At 43.5% G+C, this 15,256-nt stretch overlaps 1 protein-coding gene across 1 annotated transcript in view; it reads left to right on the top strand.

Annotated features, from left to right (window-relative positions):
* The window catches only part of neto2a (neuropilin (NRP) and tolloid (TLL)-like 2a), a 34,228-nt gene that overhangs the window by 17,305 nt on the left and 1,667 nt on the right, over positions 1–15,256 (top strand). Inside the window, exons 5-9 of the mRNA XM_072465044.1 lie at positions 870–917; positions 3,483–3,610; positions 12,941–13,169; positions 14,856–14,969; positions 15,058–15,188. Of these exons, the coding sequence (XP_072321145.1) occupies positions 870–917; positions 3,483–3,610; positions 12,941–13,169; positions 14,856–14,969; positions 15,058–15,188 (650 nt within the window). The remainder of the gene's footprint in view (positions 1–869; positions 918–3,482; positions 3,611–12,940; positions 13,170–14,855; positions 14,970–15,057; positions 15,189–15,256) is intronic.

The following is a 15,256-nucleotide window of genomic DNA, read 5'->3' as shown; positions in this document are numbered from 1 at the left end:
CGTAGACTCAGGCGTAGACACAGGCGTAGACTCAGGCGTAGACTCAGACGCAGCCTGAGAGTTGGGTTGGTCACATTGTAACTAACCTTAAATATATCAGATCAACCGCATACTAAGACTTCTAATTCAAGGATACATCTGGTGTTGTCTTTGGAAATGTAATGAGGTCGCCCTAAAAGCAGAGTACTCACGCAATAATAGATAATATTACTCAAGTAGAAGTCAAAAGTAGTGAATTAATATAATCGCCCTACTCTGAAGTTCCCAGACCGTTTGTCCCTTTTATTCTTCTAATGTCTGTGTTGTTGTCTCTCTGTTGTTGTTGTTGTTGTCGTTGTTGTTGTTGTTGTTGTTGTTGTCGTCGTCGTCGTCGCCGCCGTCGCCGTCGTCGTCGTCGTTGTTGTTGTATTGAAATACATATTAAAATAAGAGTACAAAAGCATTTAGTGAACGCACAGCACTGCATGTAACTGCAACATTGAATTCACATTAAATTGTGAGTACCACAACGTAAATCACATCTGTCAGTAGTGGTCAGATACTTCAAAATACACGGCTCAAGTAGAGGTCAAAGTATATACGCTGTCAGAAAAGTACCGTCCCTCTGAAAAGTAAAGTAAATGTAGTAATCTTCTGTGTGTCCAGTTTCCTCTTTTGTACCATTTGCTCAGTCGACATCACACACACAGAATATGAGTTAATGTGGCTCCAGATCTAACTCTCGCATCAGGCGGCAGATATTGGCTTCAAACGGGGCCCTTTTTGCTTCATCTCGTCGACTTAATGGGATCTTATCTGCCGTTCTCAGCATACCTATTTCTGCCGCCCTGGATTGAGGCTAATGTGCTTCCTGAATCTTATCATTGCAGACCCCGATTTCCATCTGCACGTGGGCGGACTGCTGAACCCCATCCCAGGTAAGCTGTTCTTGGGTTCTGGTCGCGTTGGATCTTTTCTCTTTTCTTCTTCTTCTTCTTCTTCTTCTTCTTCTTCTTCTTCTTCTTCTTCTTCTTCTTCTTCTTCTTCTTCTTCTTCTTCTTCTTCTTCTTCTTCTTCTTCTTCTTCTTCTTCTTCTTCTTCTTCTTCTTCTTCTTCTTCTTCTTCTTCTTCTTCTTCTTCTTCTTCTTCTTCTTCTTCTTCTTCTTCTTCTTCTTCTTCTTCTTCTTCTTCTTCTTCTTCTTCTTCTTCTTCTTCTTCTTCTTCTTCTTCTTCTTCTTCTTCTTCTTCTTCTTCTTCTTCTTCTTCTTCTTCTTCTTCTTCTTCTTCTTCTTCTTCTTCTTCTTCTTCTTCTTCTTCTTCTTCTTCTTCTTCTTCTTCTTCTTCTTCTTCTTCTTCTTCTTCTTCTTCTTCTTCTTCTTCTTCTTCTTCTTCTTCTTCTTCTTCTTCTTCTTCTTCTTCTTCTTCTTCTTCTTCTTCTTCTTCTTCTTCTTCTTCTTCTTCTTCTTCTTCTTCTTCTTCTTCTTCTTCTTCTTCTTCTTCTTCTTCTTCTTCTTCTTCTTCTTCTTCTTCTTCTTCTTCTTCTTCTTCTTCTTCTTCTTCTTCTTCTTCTTCTTCTTCTTCTTCTTCTTCTTCTTCTTCTTCTTCTTCTTCTTCTTCTTCTTCTTCTTCTTCTTCTTCTTCTTCTTCTTCTTCTTCTTCTTCTTCTTCTTCTTCTTCTTCTTCTTCTTCTTCTTCTTCTCTTCTTCTTCTTCTTCTTCTTCTTCTTCTTCTTCTTCTTCTTCTTCTTCTTCTTCTTCTTCTTCTTCTTCTTCTTCTTCTTCTTCTTCTTCTTCTTCTTCTTCTTCTTCTTCTTCTCTTCTTCTTCTTCTTCTTCTTCTTCTTCTTCTTCTTCTTCTTCTTCTTCTTCTTCTTCTTCTTCTTCTCTTCTTCTTCTTCTTCTTCTTCTTCTTCTTCTTCTTCTTCTTCTTCTTCTTCTTCTTCTTCTTCTTCTTCTTCTTCTTCTTCTTCTTCTTCTTCTTCTTCTTCTTCTTCTTCTTCTTCTTCTTCTTCTTCTTCTTCTTCTTCTTCTTCTTCTTCTTCTTCTTCTTCTTCTTCTTCTTCTTCTTCTTCTTCTTCTTCTTCTTCTTCTTCTTCTTCTTCTTCTTCTTCTTCTTCTTCTTCTTCTTCTTCTTCTTCTTCTTCTTCTTCTTCTTCTTCTTCTTCTTCTTCTTCTTCTTCTTCTTCTTCTTCTTCTTCTTCTTCTTCTTCTTCTTCTTCTTCTTCTTCTTCTTCTTCTTCTTCTTCTTCTTCTTCTTCTTCTTCTTCTTCTTCTTCTTCTTCTTCTTCTTCTTCTTCTTCTTCTTCTTCTTCTTCTTCTTCTTCTTCTTCTTCTTCTTCTTCTTCTTCTTCTTCTTCTTCTTCTTCTTCTTCTTCTTCTTCTTCTTCTTCTTCTTCTTCTTCTTCTTCTTCTTCTTCTATGCACGCTCTTCTAGCATTTTTCCGGGGGCTATCTATGTACCGCTGTCGTGAATGCACAAATGTACCATGACAAGCTCTTCTTTGGATGTGCGGTAAAGGGATTTGCACGTACAAGACACGGAGAAGCACAATGCGGTTTTATCTTGCAGTTTTTTTTACGGATTGTTTGTGTGTGTTTTTTCCCACCTGTCTATCTGTCGTCCCTCGTACGAATAGACGGCGCTCGATTTTCTATTCTATTTTAAAAACATTACACATTTCGCCTGTCTAGTTTGCTGACGTCTTACTCCCTTCTTGTTTCCGTCGAGGCCAGACACCATAAAATAAGTGCAAAATAATTTTAATTTCAAGTTTCAAATAGAATACTGACCGATATATATATATATATATATATATATATATATGTGTATATATATATGTGTATATATATATCAGTCAGTATTCTACATCAAGTTTCACATTTAAATTATGATCATAATTTATTAAATTGTTATTTCACGTTTTCATGTGAAAATCCGGCATTTTGTGGGTAAAGAATTTCAAAATTACACATCGCACCAGCCACAAAATGCATAATAGAGAACAAAAAAACATATATGTCGCACTGGAGTATAAAATGCGGTTGCAAGTGTGAAAATAACAAATAATATCACATATAAGTCGCTACGGAATATAAGTATATAAGTATAAATATAAGCATAAGTTGCACCCTGGCCAAAACTATGAAAAAAGATGCCATTTTACTCCGGAAAATACGGTATTTTGATGCACAAACCTGGTATAAGATGAGATTTTGGCTTTCTTATTTTGTCCTAGAAAAAATATAGAAATTTGACCTTTTGTTTGGGAGTTTAAACCACAATAAATCAAGCTAGAAATTAGATATCAACAAATTGTGACGACAAAAGAACAAGTGTGATCCTTTAAGTGGAAATCTTTGTGCCAGAGGGTCAGAAAAACACAGTCTTTGCCGTTAAAATGTGCGATAAAAATGAGAGTTTGCACATTCTGCGTGAAAACGTTCAGAGAGCAACCGTGCAATATGTCCGGCCTGAACGCTTTGCCTTGTTCTGACAATTCTTCAGACTGTCAGTTTGAGATCGGCGGCTCGGACGGGATCATCCGCTCCAGTCAAGTGGACGAGGAGGAGAAGGTGAAGGCTGGAGAAGCTCTGGACTGCATCTGGACCATCCGGGCTCCTCCGCAGTCCAAGGTCAGTGTGTCAGCGATCACATCATTCCAGCACAACATGAGCAATAATGATGAAAGCCTACAATGTTTTTAACCATACTGCCATTGTGTCCCGAGGCAAGACACTTCACCCACCCTGCCTCCGGTGTGTATGAATAAGAGTGCGTTTGTGAGAGCGAAAGTGGGGCAACAGATGGAAATTAGACCATGACTCCAGTCTGACATGTTTAGAGTATTTATATCATGTGAGTTCATTAACACAATAACTGTCCTGACTAAATAAAGTAATAATGATGATTAAAAAGACGATAATAATATGGTAATAATGAACGGGCAGGAAAAAGCAAATGCAGCTTTATTATGCAAAATTGTAGCAACACATCAATGGAATCTTATTTCTTGAAAGTAATCTTCTAATTTGAGCTAATTCATCAGTTTTCCAATGACCTTTATTCAGAACGGATTGGTCCATGCTCTGGTTGAAGTGACTTGAAAGTAAAGTATCCACTGCTGCCAATCATCTTTGCTCCATTCAAATAAACAAGAGGTTTTATTCATTTTGTACAATACAATTGTATAGCTTCTTGTGTTGTTGTTTTAATTTGCAAATCAATGTGGAATTTGTCTGAAATCTTCACTCTGAACTGAAATTAACTGAGCTATACTGAACTGAACTGAACTGAGCTAAACTGAACTGATCTAAAGTGTCTTGCTCTGATGTCCTTTGCTTCCTCCACAACACAAAATGAGTCACCGGCACGAGCCTATTCTGGGATGTTTACAACACAGAGAAACAGTGCAAAAATATTCATCATTTGTACTCTCTCAAATACACGATATAATGTCATTTCACCCTGGAGAGACAAAGAGACCACGAGAATGGACTGTTGAGCAAGCTTTATTCGTGAGTTATTTGGCGCTCAGACCCCGGTGGAAGCCGTTGCAGTCATGGGCACTCCATGATCTATTTGTATTAGATGTCTCCCCCCAAAAACCCGGGGTCTGAGCAGCTGTGTGCCAAGGTTATTACTGATACTCAGAAAGAACATAACAGCAGATACTTAATATAGAGTGGTCAGGCCACGAGGCCGCCATTGATCACGTGGTGGCCCGAGAGGGGCGGATGCGTAGTGACGGGGAGAGTAGGGGGCGATGCCCTGAAAACTCGATGCGTCTGAAATGGAGGCCTTTATTCACGGAGATGTGGTGAAGGACCGAGGACAGGAATATGAAGCACCTGGGAGTAGATAAGAAATTACGTAGACGCGGGGAGAGCTAGAGGATGCTGCTAAGGAACAGGTAATGAGGAATATGAACCACCACCAGTATTTGTTGCGAGACGAGACTTACTAGAGATGCGAGGGGCGTTGAGCCACCAAGATTGGAGGCAGGTAGGGACGAACGTACGGGCATGGGCGAAAGGGACTGTCGCCCGAGTAGTTAGAGGGCTGTGGAGGATATGCCCTGAGTGGCCGCGGATGTAGCGGCTGCTATTCTAAACCGGTGCCCGGTGAGACGACGAGGGGGCGGATTGCATAGATCGATGTTACCCTCGGATATTTCCCAAGCCAGGGAGCTGCCGTAATGGGCTGCCTCTGGAGTTAGGAACAGCGGGGAATGAAGTGCGCCGTGGTTTAACCCGATTGAGAAGTTAACCAATGCCCTAAGAGGCAGAATGAGCCACGTGTGCGTGCTGTGATGATGCAGTGGCTTTACCTTTAGGGATTTTGAAAGTTTGATTATAATAGACTTCTAATTCCCCCCAAAAACAAAGGAGGCGGCAGGCGACAGGCAGTTGAGGTGCCGGCCGACAGCTGATCGTGGACAGGAGAGTGCCGCTAGCGGCGGAACGTGGACGTGAGAGTCGTCAGACGGCGGCGCATGGACAGGAGAGCGCCGGCAGGCGGCAGAACATAAGCCTGAAGGCGCCGGCAGAACGGAAACCTGGAAGCGTGGGCGGGCGGCAGAGCGTAAACCTGGAGCCCTGGCAGGGCGTAAACCTGGAAGCGCCGGCAGCGGCAGAACGTAAACCTGGAAGCGCCGGCAGACAGCGGAACCTAGGCCTGGGAGCAGCGGCAGAACGTAGACCTGGAAGCGCCGGCGGCGGCAGAGCGTAAGCCTGGAAGCGCCGGCAGGCGGCAGAGCGTAAGCCTGGAAGTGCCCGCAGGCGGCAGAGCGTAAGCCTGGAATCGCCGGCAGGTGGCAGAACCTAGGCCTGGAAGCGCCGGCAGGTGGCAGAACGTGGACTGTGAGGGGAGAGTCGGGGGTGAGGGGAGAGCCGGGGCAGACGGCGGACTGAGAGGGGAGAGCCGGGGCAGACGGCAGATAGGAAAGCTGGAAGCGCCGGCAGACGGCAGAAAGTAGACCTGGGAGAACCGGCGAAGCACGCACGCAGTTGCGCGGGCGCAGTGCGCCGGAAAAGGCGGCTGAGCGCGCACGCAGTGCGCCGGGCAGACGGCGGTGCGTGCAGGCAGTGCGCCGGGGGAGAGCCGGGGCAGACGGCAGAACGTGGGCTGGACTGGGAAAGCCGGGGCAGACGGCAGAACGTGGGCTGGACTGGGAAAGCCGGGGCAGACGGCAGAACGTGGGCTGGACTGGGAAAGCCGGGGCAGACGGCAGAACGTGGGCTGGACTGGGAAAGCCGGGGCAGACGGCAGAACGTGGGCTGGACTGGGAAAGCCGGGGCAGACGGCAGAGCGTGGGCTGGACTGGGAAAGCCGGGGCAGACGGCAGAGCGTGGGCTGGACTGGGAAAGCCGGGGCAGACGGCAGAGCGTGGGCTGGAGAACGCCGGCGGGCGGCAGAGCAAGGACAGGACAGTGCCGGCGGGCGGCAGAGCGTGGACAGGCGGCAGAGCGTAGACCTGGAAGCGCCGGCAGGCGGCAGAGCGTAGACCTGGAAGCGCAGGCAGGCGGCAGAGCGTAGACCTGGAAGCGCCGGCAGGCGGCAGAGCGTGGACAACAGAGCGCCGGCAGGCGGCAGAGCGTGGACAAGAGAGCATCGGCAGGCGCCAGAGCGTGGACAAGAGAGTGCCAGCAGGTGGCAGAACGTGGACCTGGGAGCGCCGGTGGATGGCAGAACGTGGACTGAGTGCCGGTAGACGGCAGGTGCCGGCATACCTTGGATTATAATAGATTTAATACCCCTCAAAACCGGAGGAGGCGGAGCTTCCATGTAAAGCGCAGGGAGTCGGCGACGGGATGATTGGTCATGGAAAATTAGATACCATTCCACTCGTGGAGGAGGCGGGGCAGGAAGTCAGTTGGGACCGACGCAGTCGCCGAACAGATGAGTCGAGAGGGGAGGGGGCGAAGCTAGCTAGGTCGAGCGGTGTGGAATGAACTCTGAGGTAAGATGGCCCTGGGAGGAAAAGAGTTGGCCCATGAAGACAACCAGAGGGGCCCGGAGCGGGCAGTTTCCGGGGAGAGGGACAGTAAAGGAACAGTCTGATGGGGCTGGACAGACTGGACCGGTGCTGCAACTCCTGTTACGCGCATGCGCGAGTAAGCCGGCTTGACAGGCAGTTTGAATTGACTGGCGTGCCTTTTTATACAGCGCTTGCGCTGGTCGCTTTGTGATATAACGGTGAGTGTAGCATGGCTAGAATCGGGAGACGTCCCGACGCTCGATGCGGAGGAGAGGCGCCGCGGCATCGCGGCTGGTGGATGGGAAGCGTTTCGAGCGAAAGACGCGGCGCGCCGCTCAGCTCTTCCACCGGGTCAGGTGGATGCACTCTTCCGAAGCCGGAGGACCGCGGGAGGACCCGGGGCCCCCGTGAGAGGAACACGGAGGGTCATCTGATATGAACTCTGACATAATATCAGTCGCAGTACGGTTTGAGCGGTCGAGCCATCTGCCTGAGGGCTTAAATGTGACCGTCTGTGCGCTGATTGGGAGCGGGGAGGAGTCACTGAGGGCGTTGATTGGGGATGAGGAGCAGGTGCGAGGGCCAAGTTACAGACGCCCCCTGACCTTTCACCCTCCTTCTTTGGCCAGGAAAAACTGCGTAACCTCTTTGGGATGAGCGCAGAAACCTGGGAGAGTCCATGGTGAAGTGAGGGATCTGACTCTCACAGACGGACAGGCGGGCGCCCGCTTGAGTGCGATGATGGCGCTGGGGAGAGGGGTCCTTCCATGGTGGCCTTGATGTAGATGGATGGAGTTAGGTCTTCTAGGCTGAATTTACGCAGGCTTCATTTGTACTCTCTCAAATACACTATATAATGTAATTTGTACTCTCTCAAATACACTATATAATGTCATTTGTACTCTCTCAAATACACTATATAATGTAATTTATACGCTCTCAAATACACTATATAATGTCATTTGTACTCTCTCAAATACACTATATAATGTCATTTATACTCTCTCAAATACACTATATAATGTCATTTGTACTCTCTCAAATACACTATTTAATGTCATTTGTACACTCTCAAATACACTATTTAATGTAATTTGTACTCTCAAATACACTATATAATGTCAATTGTAAGGCAAGGCAAGGCAAGTTTATTTGTAGAGCACATTTCATACACAAGGCAATTCAAAGTGCTTCACAGCAGGAAAAATGCATTCAAATCACAAACAAAAGAGAAGAGTGCAAAGAAAAAATCCTTTCAGTCATATGCGCAGCTAAACAAAACTGTTTTTAGCTTAGATTTGAACATTGTCAGAGTTGAAGCCTGTCTCACATCTTCAGGAAGACTGTTCCAGATTTTAGCTGCATAAAACTGAAACGCAGATTCCCCATGTTTTGTCCTGACTCTGGGCACCAGCAGGAGGCCGGTCCCTGAGGTCCTCAGAGTCCGAGATGGTTCATATGGCACTAACAAATCCAAGATGTACTTTGGTGCTAGGCCATGGAGAGACTTGTACACAAGCAGAGCTGCTTTAAAGTCTATTCTCTGAGCCACAGGGAGCCAGTGCAGAGACCTGAGAACAGGACTAATGTGATCATACTTCCTGGTTCTAGTCAGGACCCGAGCAGCAGCGTTCTGGATGTACTGCAGCTGTTTTACAACTCGTTTGGAGAGACCAGTGAGCAGGCCGTTACAGTAGTCTAATCTACTGGAGACAAACGCGTGGATAAGTCTCTCTAAATCTGGTTTTGACACTATATTTTTGATTTTGGCAATGTTCTTTAGATGGTAAAAAGCTGCTGATGTTATTGATTTGACGTGGCTATTAAAGTTCAAGTCTGAGTCCATTATTACCCCCAGATTTCTAATTTGGTTTGTAGGTTTTAGAGCGAGACTCTGGAGGTGACCGCTAACACTTTCTCTTTGTTTCTGTGGGCCAAAAACGATTATTTCAGTCTTGTCTGAGTTCAGCTGGAGAAAGTTGTTTTGCATCCACAAACTGATCTGTTGGATGCAGTGACAGAGTGAATCTACTGGTCCAAAGTCACCTGCCGATAGTGAAACATAGATCTGAGTGTCGTCTGCATAATTGTGATAGGACACATTTTCACTGCGTATCAACTGACCTAACGGCAGCATGTAGAGGTTGAACAGAAGGGGACCCAGGACTGACCCTTGGGGCACTCCACAGGTCAGGGTCATGTGGTCTGAGACACAGCTACCAATTTCAACAAAGTACTTCCTGTCTTCCAGATAGGACCTTAACCAGTTTAGGGCAGTGCCAGTGATGCCCACCCAGTCCTCTAGTCTCTGTAAGAGGATCCCATGATCGACAGTGTCAAAAGCAGCACTCAGATCTAACAGAATTAAGACTGAGGCTTTGCCCGTGTCAGTGTTCAGGCGGATGTCATTTGTCACCTTGACAAGAGCAGTCTCAGTGCTGTGATGAGGTCTAAAACCTGACTGAAAAACATCAAATGAGTTGTTTATTAAGAGGAAATCTGTGAGCTGTTGGTAAACAACCTTTTCAAGGACTTTGCCCAAAAATGGCAGATTAGAGATGGGCCGGTAATGACTCAGTACTGCGGCGTCAAGACTGCTCTTCTTTAGGAGAGGCTTTATGACCGCAGTTTTCAAAGACATTGGGAATGTTCCAGATTGAAGCGACATGTTAACTATGTGAGTGAATGGTGCTAACAAACTGTTCAGCACAGACTTTAGAAATCTGGTGGGTAACACATCAAGGCAGCATGTAGATGAACTCAGACTGGTGATGATCTCATGGACAGTTTTGTCAGTTACTGGTGCAAAGTGAGTTAGCTCTAAGTGTCTTGGTGGTTTTAGGGTAATTTTTTGCATTGTGGCATTTATAGCATTTTTAATGCCCTGAACTTTGTCATTAAAGAATAATGCAAACTCATTACACTTGGATGTGGAAATGAGTTCTAACGGCAGCTGAGCTGGAGGGTTTGTTAATCTGTTTACTGTGGCAAACAGGACACGCGAGTTGTTACTGCAGCTTCCAATTATTTCAGAAAAATATCTTTCCCTAGTTCTACATAAGATTAGGTTGTACATGTTCAGCTTTTCTTTGTAAATCTCTTTTTGAACCTGGAGCTTTGACTTGCGCCATTTCCGTTCGGCCCTGCGGCACTCCCTTTTCTGTGCCCTGACCGAATCATCATTTCTCCACGGCGCCTTCTGCTTATTTTTAACCATTTTAGCCTTTATAGGGGCGATGGTGTCCAGAACATTCAAAACACTAGATGTAACAGAGTTCAACAAATCATTTACATTAGAACATGAGACATTTTCAAAGTTTATCATTTCCATAAACAGTGCACCTGTGCCATCACTTATGTGTCTCCTCTGAACAACTGCAGGACCAACCGGAGGTTGGGGAGAAACAGACAGGTCAAAGAAGACACAGAAATGATCAGACAGAGCAACATCGATCACATTAACATTTGAAATATTTACCCCCTTTGTAATTATGAGATCTAGAGTGTGTCCTTTGCTGTGGGTGGGGCCTTTCACATGCTGAGTAAGACTGAAGGTTTCAAGGACAGCATCAAGCTCTTTAGCGTTTCTGTCACAAACATTATCAACATGCACGTTGAAATCACCTGTAATGACCAAACCATCAAAGTCTGTGCATATGACTGAAAGCATCTCAGTAAAATAATCAATAAAACTTTGGCAGTGCTGGGGAGGCTTGTATAAAACAATGAAGAGAATGGATGGAGACCGTTTTAGCTCCATTTTAAAGGATACATACTCAAATGATGAAAACACCCCAAAAGACAACCTGCGGGTAATTATTTCATCTCTAAAGACAGCACAGACTCCACCCCCTTTTTTGTTTTCTCGTGTTTCAGATTCAAACTTAAAGTTGGGTGGAGCAGATTCTATCAGAACTACATTTCCTGTGTTTTTGTCAAGCCATGTTTCAGTTAAAAACATAAAATCAAGATTACAAGAAGAAATAAAATTATTAATTAAGAGAGATTTGTTACATAAGGATCTGACATTTAGCGCAGCAAGTTTCAGACTAGTTTCAGTGGGACTGGGCTTTATCTTTTCACAGGGAATATGAATCACATTTGTACTCTCTCAAATACACTATATAATGTCATGTGTACACTCTCAAATACACTATATAATGTCATTTGTACTCTCTCAAATACACTATATAATGTCATTTATACACTCTCAAATAAACTATTTAATGTCATTTGTACACTCTCAAATACACTATTTAATGTCATGTGTACACTCTCAAATACACTATATAATGTCATTTATACTCTCTCAAATACACTATATAATGTAATTTGTACTCTCAAATACACTATATAATGTCATTTGTACTCTCTCAAATACACTATTTAATGTCACTTGTACTCTCTCAAATACACTATATAATGTCATTTGTACACTCTCAAATACACTATATAATGTCATTTATACACTCTCAAATACACTATATAATGTAATTTATACACTCTCAAATACACTATATAATGTCATTTATACTCTCTCAAATACACTATATAATGCCATTTATACACTCTCAAATACACTATATAATGTCATTTATACACTCTCAAATACACTATATAATGTCATTTATACACTCTCAAATACACTATATAATGTCATTTATACACTCTCAAATACACTATATAATGTCATTTGTACTCTCTCAAATACACTATTTAATGTCATTTGTACTCTCTCAAATACACTATATAATGTCATTTGTACTCTCTCAAATACACTATATAATGTCATTTATACACTCTCAAATACACTATATAATGTCATTTGTACTCTCTCAAATACACTATTTAATGTCATTTGTACTCTCTCAAATACACTATATAATGTCATTTGTACTCTCTCAAATACACTATATAATGTCATTTATACACTCTCAAATACACTATACAATGCCATTTGTACACTCTCAAATACACTATATAATGTCATTTGTACTCTCTCAAATACACTATTTAATGTCACTTGTACTCTCTCAAATACACTATATAATGCCATTTATACTCTCTCAAATACACTATATAATGCCATTTATACTCTCTCAAATAAATATCAGACGGATATAGGCCTCACTGTACATTATAACTCATGTAAATACCATAAATGTACCATGTATACAAACCGCACAGTTAGACTTCTACAAAGATGTCCTGAAATACAGTTCATTTACAGGCTTCCCCCAAACGTTAATGCTCCTGGATGTGTTTAAAACGTGCACTTATTTAATGGAATCTGAGTTATTGCAGATCCGAAAAATCACCATTAAACATTTCTTCAAGTTGGATAAGGAGTAAACCTGACAGGAACTAAACCGGGACTAAACCTGGACTGGAGCAGGGACTAAATTGGACCAATTCAATGGACGCCGCCTGACGGTTTATAATGAGACAGTAACGATGCTATTCAGGCAATTTAGCGACTATTAAATCCTTTTTTTCTTGTGGTTAACGTCACCTGTATCACCTGCACATCCCGACTACGGCTCGTTTCTTATTTCCTGTGACATTCTCTTGTTTGAAGCAGCGACTGGGACAAACAGAGTAAAGGTGAGAGAGCAGAGTGGCCACGGGCATGACACGGTATTTCATTGACTTTTACCAAGACTATTTCCGGAATCAGGATGAATTATTATGTAAATGAACTGAGATCTCTCTCCAATCTTCATCCCTCAGGCATTTCCCTTGGCTTTAAACTCAGATCAAAATGTTTTAATTGACCAGAATCCAGGTTTTATCAATGTTAGAATGTATAATCCAGGTTTTGTCGTCTGATTGGTGCATTCTCTCTCTCACCTCTTAATTAAAGTGTTCTGTACTCTGTTATGTGTGTCTTCAACATGGAAAAGGAGATATTGGAGTAAGTGGTGGGTGGAGCCTGTGATACTTTGACTTGCAACAGCATTTCACCATGTTCTGTTTTGGTCTGCAGATCTACCTACGCTTCTTGGATTACCAGATGGAACACTCTAACGAGTGTAAGAAGAACTTTGTGGCTGTTTATGACGGGAGCAGTGCCATAGAGAATCTCAAAGCCAAATTCTGCAGCACAGTTGCAAACGATGTGATGCTGGAGAACGGAGTGGGCGTGGTGCGAATGTGGACCGATGAGAAGAGCCGGCTGAGTCGCTTCCGCATGCTCTTCACCTCGTTTGTGGACCGTGAGTCAGGCTCTTCTCATCTCTGCTGTTTAATCCTGCTTCACCGCGTTATCATAGTCTATATGCATCATAGCATTTATACATTAAACTCACTTCTGATTACAAAATGAACCTTAATACCAACCTGCAATTAATGACACAGTATAAACCAAACAAGTCACTTTAAACTGATACTAGTGCTTACTTTGTAGCCTTTATGTGTCCTCAGGATTATAAATCAAATGTATATTTACTATTTTAATTTACAATGTAATTGATGTTGTGCGTACCCTAAAAAGAACTTCAGCATGACTCTCTGTACCTTGGATGAGTGCTAATGTCACACACTTAAATTAGTTCTTTCTAATAGTGTCCGGAACAGCTGGTGGTATTTCTGTTCAACTCTATTCGAATTCTTATTCATTCTGATCACCTGGTTTATCTCCCGGGTGTCTGTTGAAAAAACTCAGTTAGTTTGTTCAGAGTTGTCTGCAGACTGAAGGTTAAACTGAGAGCGTTACCGTGGTCACTGTCAGTATCAGTAACACTTGAACACTCAAAGAATCTGCACTGCAGTAAAGATTCAGCCTAAAGTAAGTTATAAAAGTGTGTTATACATAAAAGTGCACTTTTACAGGGTTTGCACTCACAGTGGAGATAGGCCCGACACTTTATTCTTATAGAACATCACGTCTAACCCTGGGAGGCTGAGGGGGAAGTGTGACCTCAGGACTATCGCCATGGTAATCCTCAGCAGTGCTGACACTGGATGAGCCGGCCACATTCTGTTTGAGCTGTGATAAAGGCTGTGGACGTGCTGCTGCAGAAGCTGAAGTGTGAAGTGTTTGGAGCAGAGGACGCACTGTGAAGAGCCCAAACACCAGAGAAACACTTTTAATCAACATAAAATAAACCTATTACAAATCCACATCCACTTACAAGATGTATCACGATTGTTATAGTTTAAACCTGATGTACAAACACCATTTATGCAGCCTCTTGGCTCTTTCAGTCCATTTACTATTTTCCAGAACATTACCTCACACACTGGTCCACGGTGCGCTCCTTCAGCTCGTCCACGTGGCCGGCAGTTCATCGATCTCCAGAGCGTATCAGCCAACACCAATTACTCTTTGTCTTTGTCTCGGCCATCGCGGCTTTACGCACAAAGCAATTTCAATAAGAGTCGTCTCCCGGCACCTGGCCGACCATCTGCACCTCATAAACGCCCGAACACCGGCCTGTAGCCTTCTGTCTTCATCCTCCACCTCGACAGCACCACCAGTAAAGCAGTGTGCAGGGCTGCAGAGCGCACAGTGTTACACAATAATGCATATGCCGCGCTCAGCTCAGTACATACACTGCAATAATGCGATCGGATCTGATCTACAGTTTGGTTTATGATTTGTTTTGATCATCATTGATTTGATAATTTTTCTGTCATTTAGCTTTGGTTTTTTTGTGTGTTTTTTTCTTAATTCTGTGACAACAATATTACAATAACATCATCCCTACAATTAAAATACTGATCAAATTTCACTTTTTTCCCCATGTTTTCTGCTGTAAGCCTCAAATATTTTAACTGTTTAAGCTTTCCTTGTGTTTTTCATTCTCGCAGCTCGTTTCGATATGCCTCTTCTCTGCACGATTCTACAAGATTCTGCATTTTTCCCCCCTCTAAATCCTATTATCTTTTTCTGCCTCCAGCCCCGTGTTCAGCAAATACATTCTTCTGCCACAGCAACATGTGCATTAACAACTCCCTGGTGTGCAACGGAATTCAGAACTGTGTCTACCCGTGGGATGAAAATCACTGCAAAGGTGAGACGAACGCATCTCTCCACAATCGTATTTTATTGTCTGGTCGGTGTTTTCTCTGCTTAATGTGCGTGTGGTTCGTCCTCTGCAGAAAAGCGATCGCGGGGGCTCTTTCATCAGATCACTAAGACCCATGGCACCGTCATCGGGATCTCATCAGGCGTGGTTCTGGTTCTTCTCATCATCTCCATCTTTGTTCAGATGAAACAGCCCAGAAAGAAGGTATTCATCTCTCGTTGCGGACATTTTATTTTATGAGAGAAAAAAGAACTGAGGAGGAGAACGGCAAA

Source organism: Eucyclogobius newberryi, unplaced genomic scaffold (genome assembly GCF_026437365.1).
Source record: "Eucyclogobius newberryi isolate DKJ021-1_F unplaced genomic scaffold, fEucNew1.0.hap1 SCAF_5, whole genome shotgun sequence".
In the NCBI taxonomy this organism is placed as follows: Eukaryota; Metazoa; Chordata; class Actinopteri; order Gobiiformes; family Gobiidae; genus Eucyclogobius; species Eucyclogobius newberryi.
Note: the sequence above shows the minus strand (reverse complement) of the source record. Positions and strands in the feature narration are given on the sequence as shown.